Source organism: Poromitra crassiceps (genome assembly GCF_964638095.1).
Source record: "Poromitra crassiceps genome assembly, chromosome: 27".
Lineage (NCBI taxonomy): Eukaryota > Metazoa > Chordata > Actinopteri > Beryciformes > Melamphaidae > Poromitra > Poromitra crassiceps.
In genome coordinates, this window is record NC_139650.1 from 4033960 (window position 1) to 4060182 (window position 26223).

The following is a 26223-nucleotide window of genomic DNA, read 5'->3' on the forward strand; positions in this document are numbered from 1 at the left end:
ACAGAGAGAGAGAGAGGGAGAACGGATGGGGGGAGGAGGAGAGAATCTAGGTCACACCGTGGAGCATGCAGACCCCCTCCTGCATTCTCTGGCTCTCGGTGGGCAGAAGCAGAACTGCACGCGCACGCGTTCGTCCACAGTCAGGACAGAGAACTGCGAGCAGAAGACAGCTATTATACGAGTAGGGGATGTATGTATCAAGTATGTCTCCCTGAGAAACACCTCTTTCTTCAGTACCATGAAAAGCTCATACTCCACCTGTCACTGGCCTGTCCTACTACTAACTCCTTTAGACCCCGCCCACCTGGCCTACTAACTCCTTTAGACCCCGCCCACCTGGCCTACTAACTCCTTTAGACCCCGCCCACCTGGCCTGCTAACTCCTTTAGACCCCGCCCACCTGGCCTACTAACTCCTTTAGACCCCGCCCACCTACAAATCCTGGCTCATATTCAACTGCCCTCCATAATATCCCACGCTCTTTCTGGCCTTACACTTTTCCTGCACTAGCTTTACTGTAACCATTGGCAACATCATAGCAGCCGGGGTGGGGGGTGGGGCAACTTTTGCCCCCACTGTCTAAAAGAAAATGGGGGCATTTACAAAATAAATTTGCGGGGGCACTTTAAAAAATGGCAATTATTAGTGCATAAAGTTGCTAAAGCGTAGTAGTGTGAACAACAGCGCTGTTTGTGTGTGTTCGTCTTCGTCGTCTCCCGGCAACCAGCTTGCTGGTGCTGACTGAGTGTGTTAAGGTTAAATGAATTGAATGAAGAGAAAATGATGGAAAATCTTGGGGGGGGGGGGGGCAATGTTTGCCCCTGGATGATGGTGTTTAGGGGCATTCTGAGATGTCTTGGGGGGCATTTTTTGCCCCCTGGCTAAATTCCTACACTGATAGCAGCCAATAACGCGGCAATGAAAGGGTGGCCTGTGTTCACATTTTACCCCTCACTTCCCAGTGCCAACTTTCCATGCAATTATCCCACAGGTGTGTGTGTGTGTGTCTGTGTGCGTGTGTGTGTGTCTGTGTGCGTGTGTGTGCACAACGACTTGCAGATCTACGAGTGTACGTGCGAGCGAGCCAACCTCACGCAAAGCACTTAGTGAGGTACAGGGAGTGAGGGTGTCACCTCTGTGACAGAGTTAGAGTGGAGTTACTGTCCCTTCCCCCCACTGCTCTCACTCAAATGGTGGCGGGAGGGAGGGGGGGAGGGAGGGAGGGGGGCGGAGCATGACAGACCAGCCCATCCCCGCTCTATAGGACTCGCACAGTAGCACCACATACCAAAAATACACACGCAAACACACAAACGCCACATACTGAGCTGACATGTAAGCACCAGGGGATCAGGGAAGGTAGAAAATGAGCGCACATAAAAAAATTGAGGGTAGGGTAGGCTTAACTTATTGCTAAAAATAAAAACACATTATTTTCCTAATCATTCACTACACAAATGCCAACCTCTCATGATCTGCGTAAAGGCGACTACGTTGTACAGTATTGTATGAATGATAATTATATAGCATGATTGGTTCTCTATGAAATCAAGGTGGGTGAACAGATCTTTGCTACCTGTCAGGATAGTCAGGAATATCGTGATAGATATCGTGATAGTCAGCATGTCACGATAGTCCTCTTCTGTAGCCCTTTTCAAGTTTTAAACCTTGCCCGCCGAGACGGGGTGGGGTGAAATAGAAGTGTTGTGTTGTGAAAGAGAGGCAAGTGACAGTGCAGGTGTGCTCGAGTGTGTGCAACTCCGACAGGTCACGTGAGAAAACACACAGGTAAAAACATCTGCGATCCACTCAAACAAAGAGTTTTTTTTCTCCAAAAGCAGTGTCTAAATCAAACCTTCTCAAACGGGCTGTAGACAGAAATCAACACAGCCTCTCGAGGAAACTGCTGTATAAAAACTTGTAGAGCCGGCATCGTCGTCTCTCAGTTCAGCTAAATATTAAAAACCAGGACCTGGGGTGTCGACACCGCTCAGTATAAAACAAATAAAAATAACAACCAAAACGAGTTTTAAAACCTAAGGCTCCACACTCATGTCCGTAACTCCTAACCCCTCCTGAGGAGCGGAGAGGGGGGATGAGGTGGAGGAGGGAGAGAGGAGGAGAGAGGGTCTCTCTCGCTCTCTCTAGGAGACAAGTTTGGGTAGGACCGTGCGCAGAGGTATGGCCTCCCCTGAGTCTCCCAGCATGTTGCTCCTCAGTTTGTTGCTGGTGGTGGCCGTGCTGCTCGGGCCGGGCCCCCCCTTGGCCAGGATGGAGGGGAAGGAGGTGCTGTGGTGCTCGGGGGGCCTCTTGACCGAGGCCCCCGGGCTCTTCTCGGCGCCCGCGGGCAGCGGCTTGGGCAGCCGGCGGTACAGCCAGGGGTGCCTGAGGGCCTGGCTGGGCGTCAGGCGGGACGAGGGGTCCCAGTCCAGACACTTCTTGATGAAGTCCGTAAAGGTGGGGTCCTCGCAGCCCTTGAGGGCGGCGCTCCACTCCTTGCTGCCCGGCGGGCCCCGCATCTTGCCGCGGCGGGAGCGCGTCCCCGTCAGCACGGTGGCGCCCGTGGGCAGCGTGTTGGCGCCGCAGTAGCGCGGGTGGCCCTTGGAGTTGATGAAGTTCTTGGCCCGCTTGGCCTGCTCCAGGACCTTCTGCGGAGGCATGCCCAGCAGCTCCATGACGCAGGCCAGCTGGTCGCCCTCGTCCTCGCCGGGGAACAGGGGGTAGCCGGTCAGCAGCTCGGCCAGTATGCAGCCGAAGCTCCACATGTCGATGGGCAGGCCGTAGCGCGAGCCCAAGATCACCTCCGGGGCGCGGTAGAAGCGAGACTGGATGTAGGTGTACACCCGCTGGTGCTCGAAACAGCTGGAGCCAAAGTCGATCACCTGGCGAGAGACACGGAGCACAAAGCAACGCTCAGTCAGCAGACTCATCAGATGATTAGATGACATAAGGCTTGTACACAATAGGGTTAATGCACACTCCTCTGCATGGATAACACACCATCATAAATTAATTGACAGCTATTCTGATCATTGATTAATCGTTTTGAGTAATTTTTTGACGTTTTTTTTTTTTTATTCTCTGATTCCAGCTTCTAAAATGTGAATATTTTCTGGTTTCTTCTTTATCCTCTACGACAGTAAACTGAATATCTTTGGTTTGTGGACAAAACAAGAGATTTGAGGACATCCTCTTGGGCTTTGGGAAAACAGTGAACGCCATTTCCCCCATTTCCTGACATTTTATAGACCAAACAACTGATCGATCGATTAATCAATAAAATAATCGACTGATTAATCGTCAATGAAAATAACGGTGAGCTTGCGCCCTAGTCGTGTGTCCTACCTTGATGCCGCTGCGTCCCTGCTGCTTGAGCAGGATGTTCTCGGGCTTCAGGTCGCAGTGGATGATCCGGTGTCTGCTCAGGGCCTCCAGACACTGCAGGATGGAGTGGGCGAACTTCCGGACCAGCGGCAGGCTGAAGCCCTGGAACTTGTTCCTCTTGATGAGCTCGTACAGGTTCATGCTGAGCAGCTCAAAGGTCATGCAGATGTGGTTCCTGAAGGTGAAGTTCTCCAGCATGTGCACCACGTTCATGGTGCCGGTGCGGTCCTGCTTGCGCAGGTGCTCCAGGATGCGGATCTCCTCCTGCGCCTGCCTGTGGAAGCGCTTCTCGTTGCGCACCATCTTCAGGGCCAGGTGCTGCTGCAGCTTGTGGTCGTAGACCTTGGCCACCTGGCCGAAGCTACCTTTACCGATGACCTGCAGACGGAGAGGAAGAGAGAGGGAGGGTTAGTGGGTGAGCTCAAATCACGAGAAAACCGAGGTGGTTGGTTTCACAGACCTAGTCTGGGGCCAAAAGCATCTGGTCATCCAGTAAAAAAAAGCAGAAACAGGAGTTGCAGATCTGGCAGATACAGAAATGGTCTGTGCTCCAAAAAAACAATTCTGCTCTGAACGCAGGGGCGTCATAGTAAATAAATACAATGAGTTACCTAGCTATGTAGCTAAATACACAAAATTAACTAACACCATATAAAAGCATCTTTCTATTCACCTTATGTAGAAGAGACAGTCTGGCTTGAGAGACTAACAGGAAGTGTAAACACAATCAGAAGTTCTGATTTTGTTTACACTTCCTGTGACTCATAAACCTAGTCTGACTCATAATGTGAGCCAGACTAGGTTTCACCAGGTGAGTCAGACTAGTTTGAGCAGGTAAAACAGCCGGCGTTTTGAACAGGAAGTCGTGACACAATGGGTCAAGTGGGCGGGGCTACATCAGGCGAATAGGGGAACGGTAACACTGTGACACAAACAAAGATAAGCCATGTGACTGACCTTGAGGAACTCGTAGCGGTAAGCCAGGTGGTCGTGGGGCACGTGGATGTAGCCCCCCTGCTCGTCGTCGTAGCCGCAGTTGTTGTTGCCCCCGGCGACGGCGGGCCTCTTCTTGGCGTTGGGTCCCAGGAAGTAGATGTCTGCGTGCGAGTGGATCTCCGTCTGCTCCAGGGTGGTCAGCTGAGAGCGGTACTGTCTCAGAGCCTGGTCAGGAGTGAGGGGGCCACACAGCTTGCCGCCGCTACCCGTAGCGTTCCCCGCAGGCCCGCTTCCCTGTGGGCCGGAGGACGACTCCGTGGAGCCCTTACTGGAGCCCGTGCTGCGGTGACAACAAGCAGATTATTAGAACCAACCTGGAGATAATCCTAACAGGATTTAAGGATAAAAGTAGTGAACAAATGAACTGGACAACTGAAGTGGTCTCTTTCTATATTATCTCAGAGTTTTTGTGCAGTTTAATTACGCATAATATATATATATATATATATATATATATATATATATATATATATATATATATATATATATATATATATATATATAATAATTTAATTGTGTTTAATTAGGTATATGCTATTTGCACCTGTACGTCAAATGCGTCGAATTTAAAATGTTTAAGCACGTCTAAAGTATGCACATGACGTGTGCACCTATGTGCAGTGAATATGCCACTGTCTCTGACTTGTCTTATCACTATACTGCCTTATTGCTTGTTGTGTCTCTTGTTGTTTTTGCACTCATATGCCCTGTTATATTTGTGCTATGTTGTAAATGGAGTCCACAGCACAAGAATTTCACACGTGATACTTGTACCACGGAGTGACAATAAAAATCTTGAATCTTGAATATAGTATATATGCGTAATTAAACTGCACAAAAACGATATAAAGTATATATTATATACACAGCAATTTAAAAGGTCTTGTCGTCTCCCTGCTCACCTGTCCACACTGCGCTCCTTGGCCAGGGTGGAGGCTGGGGCGGGTCTGCCGGGCGCCTGGCCAGTGGTCCCGCTGTTCTGAGTGGCTGCCGTGCTAACAGCGTTGATCTTACGATTGTAAGTGGAGTCTTCATACAGGTACTTGACTTTCAGCTGGCCACCTCGCACCGTCACCTGATCCCTCATTACGCCCTTGTTACTCACCACCTATGAAAGAAAAGGCAGAGACGGACGGCGCGGTCAGAAAGAGATGGGCTACTTTTGCCCCCCCGCTGTCTAAAGACTGGGGGGCATTTGCAAAATGTTGGGGGGCGGGGGGGGCACTGTAAAAAATAGTAATTAGTGCATAAACAACAGCGGTGTTTGGGTGAGTGTGTCGTCGTCGTCTTCTTCTTCTGGCAACCAGCGTGCAGGATCTGAGCGTGTGTTAGAGATGGAAATTAAATGAAATTATCTAAATATTTGGGGCAATGTTTGCCCCTGGATCATGGTTTTTTAGGGGCATTCTGAGATTTCTTGGGGGCATTTTTGCCCCTGCCCCCTGGCTAAATTCCTACACTGTGCGGGCATTACAAAATCAATCGGTTAATAACACTGGCATGTGGCTTCTACACAGTCTATGATTGCGTGGAATTATTGCAGTTCATTGTGTAGAAGACATGTAGGCCATTGTGTTGTGTGAATGTGCTCGACAGAGCGAAGAGAGGACCTCTCTGTGTGGATGTGCGTGTCTGTGTGTGCTCCACCAGTCAGTGGCGCTCGGGCTGACAACAGAATAGGGGCCACACTAGTAGCGTGCAAAAGAGCTCAACCGAGAGGCAAAACATTCACGTACAAAGCGTTTCCTCGATGCCTTCAAACATGTTAGTATACAAAAAAAAACGATAGCGTAGAGCTAACCCGTCTGGCGAGCGCGTTTAGCAAACAAAGCGGAGTGCTGATGGCATGGCAGATGTTCAAGAGGTTGACTGTGTGAAAACAATTGTATCAAGGAGGCCCCCCTCGGGCTGAGGCCCCCCTCAGGCTAAACGTATTCACACGGCCCTGTGCCACCACGCCCACAGGTGCATCGATGACAGTGAGAGTGGATCAGGTTGTTGGAGCGGAGACGTCGCTTACGGGAGGAGGGAGTGTGCGGCGGCTACTTAGCAAGATCCAGCTCAAGCTTTCGCGTGGCAACATCCAAGCCCAAATATGAGCACAAAGTTCTGAAGCAGTAAGTTCTGAAGCTTGGTGAGACACTAGCAGAGATGCAGCTCAGTGTGGGTGAACCAGCAGAACAGGATCCTCCTTCTCCTGCTATGGAGGAGAACAGCCTGGGGGCCGAGGCTGTGTTCACGTTGCTGTGCGGTTTCTGCACTACAGTTTGGGGGGAAAAAAGGTGGCAGAAACCAAAGCGGCGCGGCAATGGCTGGCGCTCAGTTTGTTGCCAGGCAACCAATGTAGCGCTGAGCGATAGATAGCAGGCTACATACAGCCTATAATCTCGAGGTGGTCGTAAATTCCCCGTGTCGACCGTGTTTCTGTGACCAGTCAGTCAAAGGGGAACGAGGCAAAATGCAAAAGCTTCAGGGTGGAGAAATACATTCCCTCCGTGCCGCGCGGCGTGAATCGCTGTGAATTGCTCAACTGTTGAGCAATTCACAGTAGGGCTGGGTCGGTTTGAAAATTTTAAAACCGGTTCGATATTGCCGTCTAAACCGGATCGAACCGGTATACCGATTTTTTTTGTAATTAAAAAAAAAAAAAAAAAAAAAAAAAAAAATTTTTTTTTTTTTTTTTTTTCAAGCAGGGCTCCTGAGTGTGGCCCATAACTGTCTGTAGTGCAACTTCAGTCCACCTGATAGCGATAATACACCTCTAAGCTGGTATTGTCAACCAGCAATGATACTGAATAAAAAGAAGCAGGACACCTGTGTAACAAACACACCCTGTATTTATTTCTCATAACTATTCAGCTCAACTTTTCTTCTAAACATCAAAATAATAAATGAAATAAGACTTCTGCCTATAGTGCAACTTGAGAAAAAGGCTAATAAAAACACAAGCAGTGCAATCAGAATGGATTGGCTTACAGCTGAGCTGCCTTCTAAACTTCAAAACTCACAAATTCACACAATATAGGGCCTAGGCATGGGTCGGTTTGAACATTTTGAAACCGGTTCGATATTCCCCCAAAAAACGTATCAAAGCGGCTGCAGTTGGTGGCGATAATGCACCTCTAAGCTGGTATGCTGCCAACCAGCACGAACACTGAATACAAATAAGCAGAACCTTTTAACTGTAACAACACACTGTTTTTATTTCTCATAACTATTCAGCTTAACTTTTCTTCAAACATCAACATAATAAACAAAATAAGACTTTTGCCTACTAGTGCAACTTGAGAAGAGGCTAATACGAACAATAGTGCAATCAGAATAAACTGGCAAAAAAAAAAAACTAAATTTTTTTTTTTTTTTTTTTTTTTTTTAGGTTTTTTCGGTTTGCACGTGATCAAACCGGTTTGGGCTCGTATACCGAACCGAACCGGTAAAACCGGAAATCGACCCATGCCTAATTCACAGTGGAGCAAACTATGTAGCCGACCCGTGCAACCATGTGCCATCGTGCAACTCTGCGCCATCAGCTCATATTACATCACAATTTGCTCGAGTGACATCACTAATGACATCACAACTGCCTCGGTTGAGCAATTCACAGACGAGCAACACGGTGGCTGTGTCAGACAGACACCGCCCACTGACCCAGTCAATTTGATATGATTGACAAATGAAATGCCAGTGGGGTGTACAACTGCTACATGTTACATTGTGTAATGGGAATTGTATGTGTATCTAAAGTAACCTAACTTAACCTCGCAGTAGCCAGTCGTGGATATATATCTATCTCTTAACCCATTGATACCTGATGCAGCATTTGCGTGTATATCCCTCATTTGTGTGTGTATCCCTTTAAGACCGCGAACCGCGTTAACGCGGTTCGCGGTCTTAAAGGGATACACACACAAATGCTGCATCAGGTATCAATGGGTTAAACCCCATGAGACCAAAACAAAATATGTGACAGACGTATGAATTGGCCAACCACGGACCTCCTCATTTGCGTGACGCAACTCGTGGGGCGGTCGCCGCGGTACATTTTGAACGATGCACCGATGCACACAGAGAGCCCGACTTCCGTCAAACAGCCCGGGCCAATCGGAGGCTTGCCACCGGAATTCCAATGGCAAAACCCGGAAATGCTGAGTTGTGATTTCAGGCCCTCCGCTACAGAGGGTCTGACCACGTGGGACTAAACTTAACCTAACATTGCACCATACTTGTCCAGAATATTTATCCAATTCCCCCAAATTTGCACACTTGAAAATGATCAAATTAATTTTTCCAAACTTGCGTAGAAAGTTTCTACTAGAAACCCTGTTGTCGAGTCAAGTCTAGTCTGCTTAGTGTTTGTGTGATCTTTGAATAAGGCCAGTAGGCCACCTCTGCCTGGGAAGACGAGGAGGCAGTCTGGCTCTGGGCTGCCAGTAAACAGCTTCATTTCAGCAACCCCGGGAATTACTCCCTCCCTCTTCCTCCCTCCTCTCTCTCTCTCTCCCTCTGTTCCTCCCTCCTCTCTCTCTCTCTCCCTCCTCTCTCTACCTCTGTTCCTCCCTCCCTCCCTCTCTCTCTCCCTCTGTTCCTCCCTCCTCTCTCTCTCTCCCTCCTCTCTCTACCTCTGTTCCTCCCTCCCTCCCTCTCTCCCTCTGTTCCTCCCTCCTCTCTCTCTCTCTCCCTCCTCTCTCTACCTCTCTCCCTCCCTCTCTCTCCCTCCTCTCTCCCTCCTCTCTCCCTCTCTTTGCTTTCTTACCAGCGGAAAGAACCGTCCACAAGATGATGGAGCCGAGGGGAAATGACCGTCATTAAAGTCAGATTCTACTGGCCGCAGGCTCCTGAAGCAGTGTGGCTGTTCATAAGACACACGGTCCTAAACTTGGCCTGAACCTCTCCTGCAGATAAGCAACAGAGGCATCAATATTCAAAAGTCTCTCCTTCACGTAAACACTCTTTCTTTTAGGAGTGCTTTCAACCAGCTGAGGGAGGGAACATCTAGACACACTGGTGTATTCTTCTTCCCTCCACTGCTGAGCATGAAGATGGCGAGGAGGAGGAGGAGCCTCTGCCGATCGAGTGGTCAGAAAGCAGGTCAGCTGATAAAGACAACACAACCAGGAAGCACAGCCTACTCTTAAAGTAGGTGTTGATATGTTCCACTGACAGATGACCTGACTTGGTGTGTGTGTGTGTATGTGTGCGCGTGTGTGTGTGTGTGCGCGTGCGCGCGTGTGTGTGTTGCAGGCATGCTCCTAAAATAGGGGTGGCATGCAGGATGAGTTTCCATACATGTAACCATATAGTCTTCACTTATCACAAAAGCCCCATTGCAGACCCAGGGTCACATGCAGCTGTTGGCCTGAATGTTGTACTACAAACACAGTGGCCTACATTGATTCCCTCCACCCACCCACCCACCCACCCACCCACCCCCCCCCCACACACACGCGCGTGCATAAAGATCACATGGTGGCGTAATGGAGTATTGATTGGCTGGGCGGGGCTGTCATCAGATAACACATTAACCCATTGATACCTGATGCAGCATTTGCGTGTACAGTATATCCCTCATTTGTGTGCGTATCCCTTTAAGACCGTGAACCGCGTTAACGCGGTCTTAAAGGGATACACACACACAAATGCTGCATCGGGTATCGATGGGTTAAACAAGTGAGCGTGAACGAATGGGAAGAGAAGCGAGCGAGGAGAGTGTGAGAACGAGGAACGATATGGAAGCTATCGCCGACGGAGGCGTAAAAATTTGCATTGCAATATATTTTGTTTATGCGATATTAGTAAGTAATTTTCACCAAATGACTTGAATAGCTCTATCAAGCCCTTCATGAAAGTGGCCTAGTGGGTAACACATGATGTAGCACAGCATTCACACTGGGGGTGTCAAAATTCATCGTTTAATCGATGCATCGCGATGCGGACGTGTCGCCACGCATCGAATAAGGATCGTTGACAGATCATCGCTGAATCGTTTATGTTTAAATTGATGTTGACATTCAGATTTTAAAGCACTTTCTAAGTAAAAAAAAAAAGTCGAAAGAGTTGATATTTATCTGACTGTATTAATTGATGAAAAAGTAGCCACACCTCAGCAAAACCTGCAAATCAAGATATTGATTGATGTTGCTGCCTGGTAGTGGTGACCTCTCTCCCCCTCTCTCTCATTAGGGATGACATTTAAATGTCCGCTACCCTTTATAGTCAGCACCAAAATACTAGCCGGTCAAACAAATAATTAACTAAATTAATGATGTACATTGTACAACGTGGGCAACTGTTGTGTCCTAGTAGGTGTTACGCAGCCACTCGCCACCTGCATGCGGTAGCACCCCTCCCTGTTCATGCCCGGATGTAAACACAAGCCAGTGTGCTGGGGGAAAGTGGGAGTGACTAATGTTATATTATTTTGTGCTATGGACGCTTAACCCATTGATACCTGATGCAGCATTTGCGTGTATATCCCACATTTGTGTGTGTATCCCTTTAACCGCGAACCGCGTGTCTTAAAGGGATACACACACAAATGCTGCATCAGGTATCAATGGGTTAAATGAGAAACTTTGCGCTTATAATGTCAGCACAACGCATAGGTGTAGGAAGGAAGCACGGGGGACAGGGGGACATGTCCCCTCCAATATTAAAAAGGTGCTTAAAATGCCCCCCGCCCACTCAAAAAAATAAAGCACTATTATTTTGCCTCTGCATTGAAAAATGAAGCGCTGGGCTGAGGCCTCAGGCAGAGATAGAGAAACCTCCCGGGCGGCACGGTGCGCTCTGCTCTGCGAGCACAAAACATTTTGTTCCAAAAGAATAACTCATCTCCACTGCTACAACTCCATCCTGGAGGAAACAGTGAAGGACGTATGTAGGCCAGGTCAGATCAAACTGGCATATTAATCGCTCGGCTTCTGAAAGTTAATGGACTTTATACCATGGGTCTGGGTGAATACTTGTTTCTGATTGGCCGGCGATCCCTATCTCTCACTCACTCTCGCCGATTACTGAATGCTACCAACACGTGCTGTTCATTTCATTTGGCTGCCTCTCCTTCGACACAAGGACCAGCAACCACTTTATTTAAACGGTGTGTGGAGCACAAGACAACTCAACGTGTGTAGACTGTGTACTGTATATACAAAGTCACGCAGGACTAGCACGAGCTAGTTCCCTCTGTGAGGGATGGGGGCAATGCAAGAGAGAAAATACAAAGGAGGAACAAGACTAGAACACTGGGCCTAGGCTCTGTGTAGGCGAGGCGAATTGTTGATTGTGGTTTTGTTTGTGGGTCAGATTTTCAAGCTCAATAAATCTTTACGCGACTATCGGACCAGAATATGCTGTGCTTGGTGTATTTTCTGCCAAAGGGGCTATTCAGAGAGGCAACCTATGTGGAGAGGTGTGCAGCTAATCCTATGTGGCATATTTATGTGCATCTACAACCCCCCTGCATCTATTGATCGGCAAAAAGGCGAGGCAAACGACTATGATAGATGTGGGTCAAACCGCTGGAACCTATCAAGTCCACCTTACAAATGAGTCTCATTGGTCCTAATGGTATCCTCATAAATATTCATAACTATGAGTGGGGGCTTGCCGGTCAAAATGGCTTGTAGCACTTGTGAACTATAAACATTCTAGGGATGGGCGCGAGCACTCGGGTACTCGAGTACTCGTTCATAACGTCAGTACTCGAGTAACGTTTCCCGCTGTTCGGGTACTCGCCCCACTCCCCACCCCTTTAAAAAATGGTCTAAATCTACGCATGCATCGTTATGTGGATCTGGCAGCATGAACTGCACGGGCGTCAAGTCAGCCAGAATGTACAAGTACGTCATCCGCTTTGTTGATTTCAAAATAAAAGGCTTATTGTAACGTAAGTTGTAACCTTATTTATTTTGAGTAATGCGTTACAGCCATAGTTTCACGCCATATAACGTCACAATGAGTATTTTGATACAAGGTTTGCTGCTTCGTTCGTTGAAATTCCCTTTTCTCCTCCAACGTGCATAAATAAGCTATTTACTTTTGTTTAAGTAACATTATTTTGAAAGTTTTAACCGGAAGTTTTCCAGCTCATCCCGAAAATGGTGGCTGAAGATATGCTCCCGAAGGGGACAGATGCACGCTTCTTCATAGCGCACGCCCGATAAAACTAATTCAAAACTTTGCAGTAGTTTACTGACTACACGGTCGTTTCCCATAACGTTACAAGAAATGTGGAGAAATAATCGCTTTTTGGGAGACAATCGTTTCATGGTGATCACTATTCAGCTGCAGCTGTAACGTTAATCACACTGCAGTGGTCAGTTTTCACTTTTTGGCAGAACACCGAACCTTGTAATCCGTGGATTTACGTTAGTGTAACAGTGATCATAAAGTAAAATGGATGATACTGGACAATGGACATGTATTGGAATTGAGCCTTCGCTTGTTTCACAACAATATTTTTCCGCTCCGAAGCGCTAATGCCATCCATCCAACCATCGGAGATGCTGTCTGAGGTAGGCTTTAGACGTTAGCTTAGCGTCACCTCACCTAATATCACAGTCAGTCAGTCCCTCTCCTCACATGCTCCAGGTAACGCTTTCTCCATGCAAAAATGCAAACGTTATGTGTGAACAGCCCCACACACAGCAGATTACCCCTGCTCTGTCAGTACCGTAGTAATCAGACACCCCCCCTCAAGTACTCGTTCATAATAGAAGGAGAGTACTCAAGTATTTTAAATTGCTGAAAATGCCCATCCCTAGAACATTCCCAGGGCTGCTGGTTATACCTCAACTCTCTTCCTGGTGTATTTATTCACTCTGGCTGCTGGAGGAAAACAACGACTTCTTGTTAGCAGCCAATCAGAGACAATTATGGAGGATTACCTGCTGCTGCGACACACACATTCTTGCATACATCCTCCGGCACAATATTACTCATCACATTTTATTACCCCTGGGTGCTATGACGACTCAGCCGAATTACATAACTTGAAGATAAGCTCACCTATCCTGTCATGAAACGCTGGAGGCTGGTTTGAGGAAAGGGGGAGGGCACAAACGGGAGTGGGGGGGGAGGGGTGGTATCTCTTAGGAACAGGACGTCTCTGGACACAGTGTGTTTCAGCACAGGAAGTGGGCCTTTTAGTGATTTCTGTGTGTGTGTATGAGTGTATACGCACCGTGTGTGTGTGTGTGTATGAGTGTATACGCACCGCGTGTGTGTGTGTGTGTGAGTGTATACGCACCGTGTGTTTGGGCATCGGTGGCAGTCCAGAGGGACTGTTTGTATCTGCTTCGTCTTTCAGGATGTGGTCTGTCCTCATGTACGAGTCATACAGACCGTCTCCATGGCGTTGTGCTGGAGGAGGAAAACAAAAAACAAAAATCCGTGGATTGAGTGTGCAACCATCACATCTACACAAACGCACACGCTCAGTGAGGACGAGGTGTCCAGAGGACAAGTCTCGGGAACGCAATCTAATCTCCCCCACAGAGACGGACAATCAGCCTGGTGCTTCACATCAGTCATAGCCCAAATCAATTATTTCATCAAATCGCCCTGCTAGATCCATTCCAGTTAACTCCCCAAAGACCAAAACAAACGGTTTTGGATTCTACCACACAATTCCCCAGAGCCAGGACCTCAGCGAGCAAGCCCGACTCCAAAACCTGAGGCCAGGGCTCAGAACCGACCGGCTTAGACGGGGCTTAGGGTCTCAGAGCAGCTAGCGCTGCAAGTGGTATTATTGGCCTAATGGAGGCGGGGTAACAGATGCCTCTGTGACGACAGCATCTTTCCGTCTGTGCCCATCTGTCCATTCGGGCCGAGTCATGCACCGGGACACGCCAGGTGTGTTCGCAAATAGAGCCGGTGGCTGCCTGGAAGGATGCTCGCCATTCAATAAGGCTGGAACGCGCTCACCTCAGTGGCAGGCGGCCAAGCACATCATGCAAGATGATACAGAACGGCTGAAAGAAGCATTCGGGTCTGTGAGGAACCCGGGTTACTCAAATGACACGAAACCCCATCAGCCAGCTGCTCGTCGTCGCAACAATCATTTGAGTTGACCACACTGTTTGCTTTCTGCATTCTGCTGATGCAAGTCAATAGACATAAAGTGCCGGTGTTCATCTGTTGAGTAACCGGTGTTGTTGACACACGCCATTAATGTAGGGGTTTGGGGATATGTTAGCTCGTTATTAACAACAAAAAGCCCAAACTAGAGTGCTAGGTTTGGTGTTGTTGTCTGTGTGGCTAGCCCAGGAGAGCGTCAGAGAGGAGCCCTGGTCCCTGGTGCTAGGCTGTCAACAGAGCAGCTCCAGGACAGAGGAGACCTGCTGCCTGGATACAGACACATTAGACCTGCACAGCACAGCAAACACGCTATTAAGGCAGGCAAGCACAGCGCCGACTCCATTAGTCCTCCACGAAGCACTCCTGCCCTGTTCCTCCACGAAGCACTCCTGTCCTGTTCCTCCACTCTAGGGCTTCAGCACTTTCTGCACAGGATCTGGCTCGGGCAAACCTTCGAAGAACATTAACAGAACCGAATCCAAACCCGCTATCGCAACCAAAACATCTAGCCCACTACTGCACCCAACTGGCTTTCAACTCTCCGCACTGAGAGAATGAAGAACACACACAGCAGCAGAGGGTAGAGAGAACAAGGTTCAGGCAAACACTCACAGCAGATCCTATATCATAAATGTGAGTGTGTGTGTGTAATGTGGTGGGGGAGGCAAAGTGACAGTTTCCTGTCCTGTACCCAGTGTTCTGAACAAAGGATCGCCTTACAAACAGGGCCTAATGTAGATCGAGCAATTTTAAAATACAACCCATTTAAACCCCAAATAAAACATAATAAAGTACATACGTGTAGCAATAAATTGATTGTGATCAGCTGTTATCAACGACGTCAATGCCTTGGTTGCGCATACGATCCAGATGATCAAACAAAATAAACCAGCGCGGGTCTAGAGGGCTTATCAAGCACTGATAAGACAATGCTCACAACAGAGAGTCGTCGAAACCTGATCAGCGCTTTCCAAAGTACGCACAGATATACTCTTGTGAGTCACTGATACAAAGTTGCAAGCAAAAGACTACATGTTTACAAATCGCGTCTGGTAAAATGGCCGAGGCTTTGTGATATTCCACGTCAGTCGTCTGTCCAGAGAATGACACGGCGTGACATTCAAGTCAGCACCAAATAACAATTTGTCAATCAAAGAGCTTTTAATAGCGTTTAAAGAGGGATCTACCATCTATCTCTGCCCGAGATATTTCTGTAAATGCCAGAGTTCCTTGAGGGCGAAACCAATGCCCTGACATGAGTGGCAGCTAGTAACGTTAATGTATTTGTGTAACTTAACCTGGCTACAACTCGTCATCATTCTGATAAGAAGAACCGTGGCAAATGCATAAGCAAAAAAAAACATACATGTTTGGACAACATAATACAACAAAGGGTAAACATGCAGTAAGACTTGGTTTTGTGGTTACCTGTTGCTATTGGGCCCTCTGGTTTCCTGCTTATTATCATCATGATTGCAATTTCTATTTGATGCCAGCATCCGAAGTGAAAATATATAAAAAATCTCCAGAAGAAAGTAGAAAAACAATGGTTGTAACGTGCCTTCACTAGCTTACTTGGCTAACGTTATTAGCATAACTTTGCCCTAGTACTAGTGTTAATAATGTAGTCCAGGTGACCATTAACCGATTTAACGTGAACTCAATTCTTCTCTTGACCTTTGAGTTAACTTATTCTTGTCGCCTAACGTTACTATAATGCAATACGCCTTGTTCTTCCAAAATCATGCAGTTGTGTGTTCTTGGGGCTTCTCACACTCGCAGTGATCAACGTTAGCCTTTGGCTGCAGTTTGAACAAGTTCAGCAGGCGGTGGGGGTCGTTTCCCTACGCTAGCTATAGCTAAGCTAGCTAGCTCGCACAGCCACAAAAATACTCGTCCGTTTCCGCTCCCGCTGTTCAAAATAGTTTTGAGGCCGAAAATTACAACGTTGGCTTGGTGGTCTAACCCGGGTGCCCCTCGCCTTTCTCTGTCGATGGAGAGTGTGGATCCAGAGCACCATCCCCGTGCTTTATTCCCGGTTAGCTTGGCTGGTAGCAAAACGGCGATGCTACCGCTCGTTAGCTGTTGCTTCGCTCCGGATGAACCAACAGGATTCGGCCCTCCTGTGGGACAGCTCGGGCCGGGGGCTGCTTCACTTCGTCTTGAGGGATGGCTAGCCAGATCAGGCTAGCTCGGCTAGCTGCACTCAGGCCGATCGTGTCCCATGTTAACCGCAGAAACAACAGCCGAGGAGGGCATTCCCTGGGAAGAAAAGCTTCACCTGCAGTCAGTGCAATAAAAGCGGTGGGCACTGTTTAATCCGTCTTGTCTGCGGTAGGAGTATCTTATTCGACGTAGCTCGGTGTGTTGTTGCTAAGGGCGTCTTCTCCTGTGCTCGGTGTTGTGGCGTCACCCATCAGACACACACAGAGGAGGGGGATGGAGGAGGGCGGGGCTTAGCGTCCATTTTGGCTCAAAGCAGAAGGGCGCCCCGCAGCGTCCAACTGGAGCTCTGCAGCTCTGCTGGTGGTCACACACGTGAGAGCTGTGTGAGTGTGAGGGTACTTCACACCTGATTGTTTTGGGCCAAAAGTTAAACAATGCTGATTTGTTTCGCACATGATCTCACTCAGGCCACTCAGGCCTATCCGAAAAGTGTGAACAGTTTTGCAGACAATAGTTGGTTTGATGACATCATGTGTATTTTATTGTCATAGAAGAAGCTCTGATATAGCCTATACTTGACATGAACTGATTTCATTTCTGCTGTGACTCCAACAGCTTTCTTGCCACAACAATCATCGACATATCAAATAATATATACAATATTCTTTATCTCAGTGACACAATACTGTCTATCTCTCCTATGGTTTGTTTTCAGGTGGAGCATCCGACGAGAAGTTAGACCAATAACAGGTGTCAGTGTCTGTCACAGGATCTGACCATCTGACCAAATATACAGACCCCTAAACCCCCCACAAGGAGCTATAGGTACAGCTTTTGCTGTGGCTGTAAATTCACTGGCAGTGATTAGACGTGTGGCCTTGTTCCTCACACACAATGCCATTTTGAGAGGAAAGTGCAATAAGCAAATCAATTTAAAGGCCCTCCACACATATTGTCACCCTATACTCTATACACCACCATCTAAGAATAACCAGCACTGCCTGGCTGCTGCCCAGAGGTCAGCCAGAAACTGTGTCAGTATGCTTATTTATGGCAGCAAATATAGACAGAGCCCTCTTCTCACCTCTGAGAAAGAGCTAAGATTAGCATCACCCCCTGCCCGGACCACGTATCGCTGTCTGAATTTAGCCTGTCCCCCCATGCCTGCCCTGTCTCTCACTCCGGCCTGTCCTCTGCCCTGCCCCGTACTATATCTAGCCCTGTATATATCTCTCCATACACTCTCCAGTTTCAATCCGTGGCCACGGTCCAACTTGCCAGCAAGGGTGAATATATTTTCCAAACTAAAGTGAATGACCAAAGAGCACTTTGTGCCTGATAATCTCCTTCTGTCCCAAGCTTTGTGCAGTGAAAACCAATGAAATAACTGGACGGTGCACAATACATTGAGATGTATTATTCACCAAGGGGTTCAGAAAGGGAGCAAACTTACTAGGGGCACTTCAGAAAAAAACAATTTCTTTTGCACATGATCTCACACGTATCCGAAAACTGTAAGCAGTTTTGCAGACATTCGTTTAGTTTTACAGTTATTAATTAGAGTTGATTTGAGTTAAGTTGATGCCAGTGATGCACTGGATCTGAAGTGGATGTTCTTGTCAAGTAGGCCTATATCCGAGCTTCTATGACAATAACAAATGCACAGACAAACATGCACAGCACACACATGGATATATGCATGTGCACAAACATGCACACACATGCAGTTGTTGCACTCACTGGATCATGTAGAAGCAATCTAGATGCGGTGTCGCCACCTGCTGGTAAATTGAAAGCAATGCTACTGTTGGAAGGCAGGGAGCTCAATGCTTTCTCCCTAGCTGGACCACTACTAGACAAGGATGCTGCAAATCATTGGCCCTGCACTCTGACTCTAAAATCCTGATTTCACTGTGTGTGTTACACTGTAATATGATGATTGCATGCTCATAATAATAATAATATGATTTCACTGTGTGTAATATGATGATGGCACGATCATAATAATAATAGGAGGACATTCTAGAGCTATTCTAGAGATCATTCTAGAAATCCCTAGAGCTGGTAGGGATTCTGTATCTTCAGACACTTCAGCTGGGCGGACACATGCCAACATGGGGACATGAACCCATGTACTCCTTGCACACTCTGCAACCCTGCCACACCCTGGCCTATACTAAAGAACTCAAAACATATAACCCTGCCACACCCTGGCCTATACTAAAGAACTAAAAACATACAACCCTGCCACACCCTGGCCTATACTAAAGAACTAAAAACATATAACTCTGAGAGGCAACTGTTCCAAGCCTGCATTTCTTTCCCGACTTGAAACACAGTTGCCGTCAAGTTTCTATTCCATTTTGGGATGAAGACCCGTACGTTGGCAGCCATTTTAGGTCTCATGAGTTGAGTTCTTGAGAGGAACACTGCAATTTTACACACAGCTCGAAATGAGAAAGAGGTATTACTAAACACGAGGACAAGATAATTCCATAAAGGGATGACCTTTTTATTTCATTTTTATCTGTACATTTCTACCGACATTTGTATGCACACTTCTTCAAATAAAACAAAAATAAATGGCAGAAAAGCATTAAGTATTCACATCCTTGACCTATCACCACGTCGAGGGGGTGAACCAGGAAATAAATTACCCGCGCGCGCGGCGCGCACACACATTCACGGAGGGCTGTGAGGACGTGAGTGTTAAAGGAACACTCCGCCCATTTTCAACCAGCTTTGTATCATTAGAACATCAGTAGTATATCAGAAAACTGTAAACTGTTTTGAAGTCTGTCATTTAATTTGACAGTTATTGAGTGTTAAAGTGTGGACCAGTGACATCACTGGTCCACACTAACGCAAATGAAGAACTCATTAACTCAAATCAACTCTCAATAACTGTCAAACTAGATGAATGATGAATAGTTTGACAGTTATTGAGAGTTGATTTGAGTTAATGAGTTATTCATTTGAGTTAGTGTGGACCAGTGATGTCACTGGTCCACACTTTAACACTCAATAACTGTCAAATTAAATGACAGACTTCAAAACAGTTTACAGTTTTCTGATATACTACTGATGTTCTAATGATACAAAGCTGGTTGAAAAGGGGCAGAGTGTTCCTTTAAGGTTAGGGGCAATGACATAATAACACCAACCCCAACACAGCACCCGTACAGGCACACACATACTGGACACGTACACAAGGGTGCAGAGAACAAAAGGCACTGCCAGCAGGAACAGCGTGGACACAGAGTGGTGGTGTAACAGCATGGACACAGAGTGGTGGTGTAGAGCAGAACAGATCTGAAGGTTTGGGTAGAACACTGATAATCATGTGCTTATGGACATCAGGCCTCGTTTATCAGCATTTCTCTATGGATCAGGTGATGCAAGATGAAGGCGAGTGATGGTAAAATGCAATATATATATATATATATATATATATATATATATATGGGGCCTATATGAAACATGCGTGGCAAATGTTTTTCCAGGACTCCTTACTATCTAGTTTGCTGTTGAGATGTGCAATGAGGGAGAGTTGATGACAGACACTCTTTATCACGCATTATTTACATTATCCTCACTGGTGTGAACACGCACGCACGCACGCACGCACGCACGCACGCACGCACACACCAGTGAGAATGATACCAAAACAATAAGGATATTTATATACTCATAATAACAAAGGTAAACCTTTTCACTCTCTTTGCAATGTCCACATACAGTATAAATGATATTCATATGCATTGCAAACACATCATTGGTACATCATAGTCATTATCATGAGTTCACTTGTTTACATGCCTTGGTTTCTACAGAGCTGTGGTCCGTCCAGTGGCCTGCATCTATTTGTGCAAAACAGAAGCTGGTTTAAATATGCCACCTTTGATCATTACATACAGCTCCAGATACGTCTCTCTTTAAACCGCCCTCAATAGATCTGTCCCTTTATACTTTGGCTCATATTCAAATACAACCCATAGCTGATAAGAGTGTATGTTAACAATGTATGCATCATGAAGGTATGTGGAGTGCCACGCTCGGCCGGACAGCAGCTTCCCTTCAGGGTGCAGTTCATGCATCGGAGCCCCCCCCCCACCATATCCAAAGCCTAACCCCAACCGAGTGGCTACCAGTGCCTAAACCCAACCCCCCTCACCCCCCTGTGCCTCACCCCAACCCCCCTCACCCCCCTGTGCCTCACCCCAACCCCAAGGCATCGCTCGACCTGTGCCTCACCCCAACCAGTCCGTGTGCGTCTCACACTGACGCGCGAGCGTTTGCAAATTATGTCAAGGTGACGCCTTATACATCAAGCTATCAAACACTCCAAAAGACACACTTAGTATGATTGTCCTTCCAGCCCAGAAAGATGGTGTGAAAAGTTATTTTCAGTTTTTAATTGTAACTGTATGTGCGTGGGTGGGGGGGGGACAGGGCGAGCTGAGAGAGACTCATGCATAAGTAACACTTGCAGTAGCAGCAGCAGCAGTTAGCAGAAGAGGAACTCTTTTAAAAACAGTTTGGAATCCGACCCTATCGCATCAGTCCCGGGAGGAAAGCTCCAAACCGGCGAAAACACACCTTTAAGTCCACTCGGCTATTAGGCCACACACCGTTGCCTTTCCCATCTCTCCCTCAACCCCTGATTTCTCTTCAGAGGGCAGATGCATGGTTTGGGGGGTAGGGGGCGCTGTATGTGTCCTGAGAAAAGGTGCGTGTCCGTGTATGAGAGTGTGTGTGTGTGTGTGTGTGTGTGTGTATGTGTGTGTGGAGACGGGGGAGGCAAGTTCCGGCTCCGGTCTCTGAATAGATCCATGAGGGGGGGTCAGCGTTTCAAAGGTCAGTGTGTCCCTGGGTCGGGGGGACGTAAGGTCACAGGTGAGGGGTCAGGGGTCGTGTTGTCGCAGCGCCTGCTCTAGCTTCTGTCGGTACGAGGTGTATCTCTGCTCTACCGTCCGCACGCGCTCCGCCTCCTCCTTCCCCAGGATCACCAGGAAGTTCTGCAGCTCCGGGACCGAGAACGCATGATACTGTCGGAGAGAAGAAGCATTATGCCACTGCTGATAAGGACACTTATCAAAAAGAAAAAATGTAATTGAGTGAATTGAGAGAGAAAGACAGATAGCGAGTACTTGGTAAGGACTCAGAATGTGTCTACATACCGAGACAGAGAGAGATAGATAGATAGATAGATAGAGAGAGAGAGAGAGAGAGAGAGAGAGAGAGATTTCGATAAAAAAAACTATTGCAAACTACCAAGGGTATTCAGACAAAAGTACCTCAACTACATGAGAGACTCACTTACAAGTAGAAGTAAAAATAAATAAAACATAACAGCCCCAAAAACCTACAAAGCAAGAGCAATAAACAACAATACTAGAGGGGGAGGGAGAGAGAGAGAGAGAGTGTGAGTGTGAGTGTGAGTGTGTGTGTGTGTGTGTGTGTGTGTGTGTGTGTGTGTGTGTGTGTGTGTGTGTGTGTGTGTGTGTGTGTGTGTGTGTGTGTGTGTGTGTGTGTGTGTGTGTGTGTGTGTGTGTGTGTGAGTGTGTGTGTGTGTGTGTATTCTCTCACCTCCACCTCTCCAGTCTCATTCTCCTTGAGGACAAAGCTGAGTTGCTCTGGGTCCGGTCCTGCTATGAGCCTCAGAAGAAGAGGACGCTCACACAGAGGAAGCTTCTGGCACATATCTGCACACAGAGGAAACACGCTATTTGAATGGATGGCTCTGACATGCAGTGTATTCAGTGAGTGAGCCAGTTCATCCTTAAAGCTATATACTGTACTCTGCACATTTTTAGGGTCCTTCAAAACACAAATCGTTATATTTTCCATTTTATTTGGAACAGCTCTGGATATAACGAATATCAGTTGTTAAGAGCGAAAATGACTTTTTAGATATAGTTGAACGCCATAAACGGTTTGTTTACATTTGTATTGTTTGTAAACATCGGAGCAAAACAAGCTTGTGTTTTGAGTTATGGTGCAATAATAACAATTAAAAGAGCACCATGTCCATCTCAAAGTCCTACTCCTCATCAATATGATTAAAATGTAAGAAAGAAAGAAAAACATGTTTGTTTACATTTGAAGGGCCTTAAAAAAGTTCCATAGTATAACAATACTGCTTTTAACATGGGGCTAATTTGGCACTTGAGCACCATGAAAACCAGAATATAAACTAATCACCAAGATCGGATGCTGCTGGACGAGTTTCGAGCTTTCATATTTTTACTTCCCATTCATTTGAATGATGCCAATGAAAATAGGCTGAAAACTGACATTTCACATGTTGGTGAACAGATTCAACAACAGATCTGGCTTTTCAGACAACAAAGCAGTCTGGGCTCTGTCCTCATTTTGCATTTCTATTCTTGGTTTACACTAAAATTAGTCTTTAGAAAATAAAAGTCGATCTTCCAAACAGGAAGTATATCTCCTAAATGGTACCCCTCCAAAAATGCTCGAGAAGAAAATGTCCTAAAACATTGGACCCACAGTCAGTTGAAAATCACTGTTGCGCAATCTGTTCACAAATGTGTTAAAGGGACAGCTCACCCTAAAATCCAAAATACATATTTTTCCTCTCACCTGCAGTGCTATTTATCCATCTATATAATTTTGGTTTACTTACCTGAATTTTGGAGATATCGGCCGTAGAGTTGGCTGCCTTCTCTCCAATACAATGGAACTGGATGGCACTCGGCTTGTAGTGTTGGCCGCACCAAAAAAATACATTTGAAAAACTCAACAGCATTGTCTCTTTCCAGAAATCATGACCCGGTTACTCAAGATAATGCACAGACTTTGTTGTGAGCAGTTTCATGTAGGAACCATTTTCTTTTGTAGTCTCATGTAGGAACTAGCTAGCAGCTAGCGGGTGTAGTTCGGTCAAAAGGAAATAGTTCCTCCATGAAACTGCTCATAACAAGGTCTGTGGATTATCTTGTGTAACGGGGTCATGATTTCTGGAAAGAGACATTGCTGTTGAGTTTATCAAATGTATTTATTTGGCATTATTTGGCCGATATCTCCAAAACTCAGGCAACTAACACAAAACGATACAGATGGATAACACTGCAAGTGAGAGGAAAAATATGTATTTTGGATTTTAGGTTGAGCTGTTCCTTTAAATGTCAGTTTTCAGGCTATTTTCTTGCCTCATTCAAATGAATGGGAAGAAAAATCTAGTGCTGCATGATATGCCAAAAAGATCATATTGAGATTATACGGACAGATATTGCGATTGTAATATGCGATACAATTTTAGTTGGAATGGTAAGTTTTGTATTTCATTTTCACTGAAAATAAAAATGTAAATGTGATGTCATGTGATTTTTACTGGGGTCTGTACCAAACAAGCATGTTCCCTCACGTCTGGAGAATATCATTTGTAAGCCGGGACATCTCTGTAGCACCATCACACTTGGTACGTTGTCATACGATTTGACCTTTATCAAATACTTGCAGGTTCCTGCGATTTGGAGATTGCACTTAACCATATTGCGATTTCAATTGGATTAATTGTGAAGCCCTAGAAAAATCCTAACCCTCCAAACTCGTCCCAGCTGCATCTGATCTTGGTGATTAGTCTACAGCTCAAGTGCCAAACAACCCGCATGTTAAAACCAAGTGGAATATTGGTTTAATGTGCCATAAGCCATATTTTGCATATTGTCGACTATCGTTATGTGTCCTCACTCTGCCCGTCGCGGTGCGTCTGCCTGTACAGGGCGAACTTGCGGGGATTGTCCAACACCATGAACTTCTTCAGCAAGCCCTCGATGACTTCTTTGGCCGTGGTGGCAGAGCTGATGTGGAGCTGCTTGGCGCAGTCACACGGCAGGTAGAAGGACGTCCTCTTGTCACAGTCTGGCCCGTCCTGAGCCTCTGACGCTGGCCGCCCGCGCCTGTCCGTCTGCCTGGACCCTCCGTCTGTGCCCGGCCCCTCCACAGCGGGGACCGTGACGGGTCGACTGAGCCTCAGGTTGACCTTGATGAACCCTGTGTAGGCGCCATCTGAAGCCTGGGACAGAGAGAGAGAGAAAGGGGAGGGTCACTTCAGGGCAGAGGAGGGCTGTCGCTAGGTTAGGATAGTTTAGGTTAGTCGGTAGATCAGCTAGATTTTATTGTTAAATTCAGGCTAAGATTAGATCAGATCAGATCAGAAAAGCTTAGGATAGGGTTAGGGTGTAGATTAGCTAGATTGCTCGTTTGTTCAGGTTAAGGTTAGAGTGGTCAGAATGTCTGCAGCTGCTGCTCGTTTCGTTGCTGCCAGGTTCCAAAGGTGCCGCGCTGGAGTGGCCAAGCAAAATGAAAGAGTTCTGTCTCTCTTCTCTACCTCCCTCCCATTCTCTCCGTTCTCTCTCGCTCTCCACCCCCCCCGCCCCTCCTCTCTCTCTCTAATATAAGATTGTCCAATTGTTTATTGATAGTTCTCTTAGCTATTCTCTGTAAAGCCCTCTTTCTTTCTTTGTCATGTTTATTTCGAATATGTATGTAAACAAAACAGAGACAATATACGGGGCCTTCAAAATGACACGTTAACAAGTCGATTGAAATAGTATTATGAAATAAAGATGAAGGGGTAACAAACGTAAGACATATTCGAAAAGGAGTGAGAAGAAGTATAACTTATTAACTCCCACCCCTTTCTGAGACAATGATGCTTGTGAATTAGGGCTAAACAAATCAAGTTGACTTGACTTCAGTCTTTATAAGTGCACTATATTTGCTGTATGTAGATCCTTAACATTATTCAGTAGCCACCGACTACACATCTCTTGGAGACTCACCAGTTTCATGCGGTCCTCAGAGACTTGAGAGTTGTAATCGTCTATCCTGGTCCGCACCTCTTCCTCTGACAGGGTTTTTGTCCTTCCCTCCTCTTCATCCTTTGCCTCATTCTGCTGTAAGGCAGAGAGAGAGAGAGAAATACAGAGAGAGAGAAACAGAGAGAGAGAGAGAGAGAAGGAACCGGTAAGTACTGGTAGTTTACTACTGTAACCAGCAGATGGTGCTGCTTCAGGCACAAGCTGCATCAATAAATATCCTCTCTCCTGCTGAATATCAGCCACTCAACACTCAGCATACCCCCCCCCCCCCCGCCACACACACACACACACACACACACACACACACACACACACACACACACACACACACACACACACACACACACACACACACTGAGGACTGATTCTAGTGGTTCTAAAAAAAATCACATCAATGCCCCTAAACTGACACAAATTAGATCATCTATATATAATTTAAGATTTTGTCCCAGAGTCCCCCATCTGATAAGATTCTTGCTTTTAGATGTTTTATTACAGAAGTGTATGAAACGCATGACCAAAACAGTCATACATTCTGCCATTGTGTTACTTATGGATGGAATTATAGTGAAAATATTTCTTCCCCCTTTTTGCTGGGGATGCCCTGGAAACCCCCTCAGGGACCCTCGGGGGTCCCCTGAAGGGAGCCCTGCTCTAGAGCATCTCAGGTTGGTTGTACACTCGGTCAATGACGTGACTCTAGATGAGAAGCACAACTGTGACTGACTGCACCAGCTCCATCTCCCATCCT

General features: G+C 46.7%; 2 protein-coding genes across 3 annotated transcripts in view; both read right to left on the reverse strand.

Moving 5' to 3' along the window:
* Nucleotides 1-750: 750 nt before the first annotated feature.
* dyrk3 (dual specificity tyrosine phosphorylation regulated kinase 3) lies at nt 751-16763 on the reverse strand. Its single transcript, XM_083661734.1, has 6 exons — nt 15886-16763; nt 13628-13740; nt 5283-5488; nt 4342-4660; nt 3346-3762; nt 751-2882 (listed from the first exon to the last, which is right to left on the reverse strand). The coding sequence occupies exons 1-6, from the start codon at nt 15926-15928 to the stop codon at nt 2145-2147; spliced, it is 1836 nt and encodes a 611-aa protein (XP_083517860.1). The 5' UTR covers nt 15929-16763; the 3' UTR covers nt 751-2144.
* Nucleotides 16764-20847: 4084 nt separating this feature from the next.
* rassf5 (Ras association domain family member 5) overlaps nt 20848-26223 on the reverse strand; it is a 27657-nt gene continuing 22281 nt past the window's right edge. For both annotated transcript variants that reach the window (XM_083661739.1, XM_083661738.1), the window contains exons 2-5: nt 25434-25547; nt 24340-24664; nt 22213-22328; nt 20848-21671 (exon numbers count right to left, since the gene is read on the reverse strand). In XM_083661739.1, the coding sequence (XP_083517865.1) occupies nt 21528-21671; nt 22213-22328; nt 24340-24664; nt 25434-25442 (594 nt within the window). In that variant the 5' untranslated portion in view covers nt 25443-25547 and the 3' untranslated portion in view covers nt 20848-21527. The remainder of the gene's footprint in view (nt 21672-22212; nt 22329-24339; nt 24665-25433; nt 25548-26223) is intronic.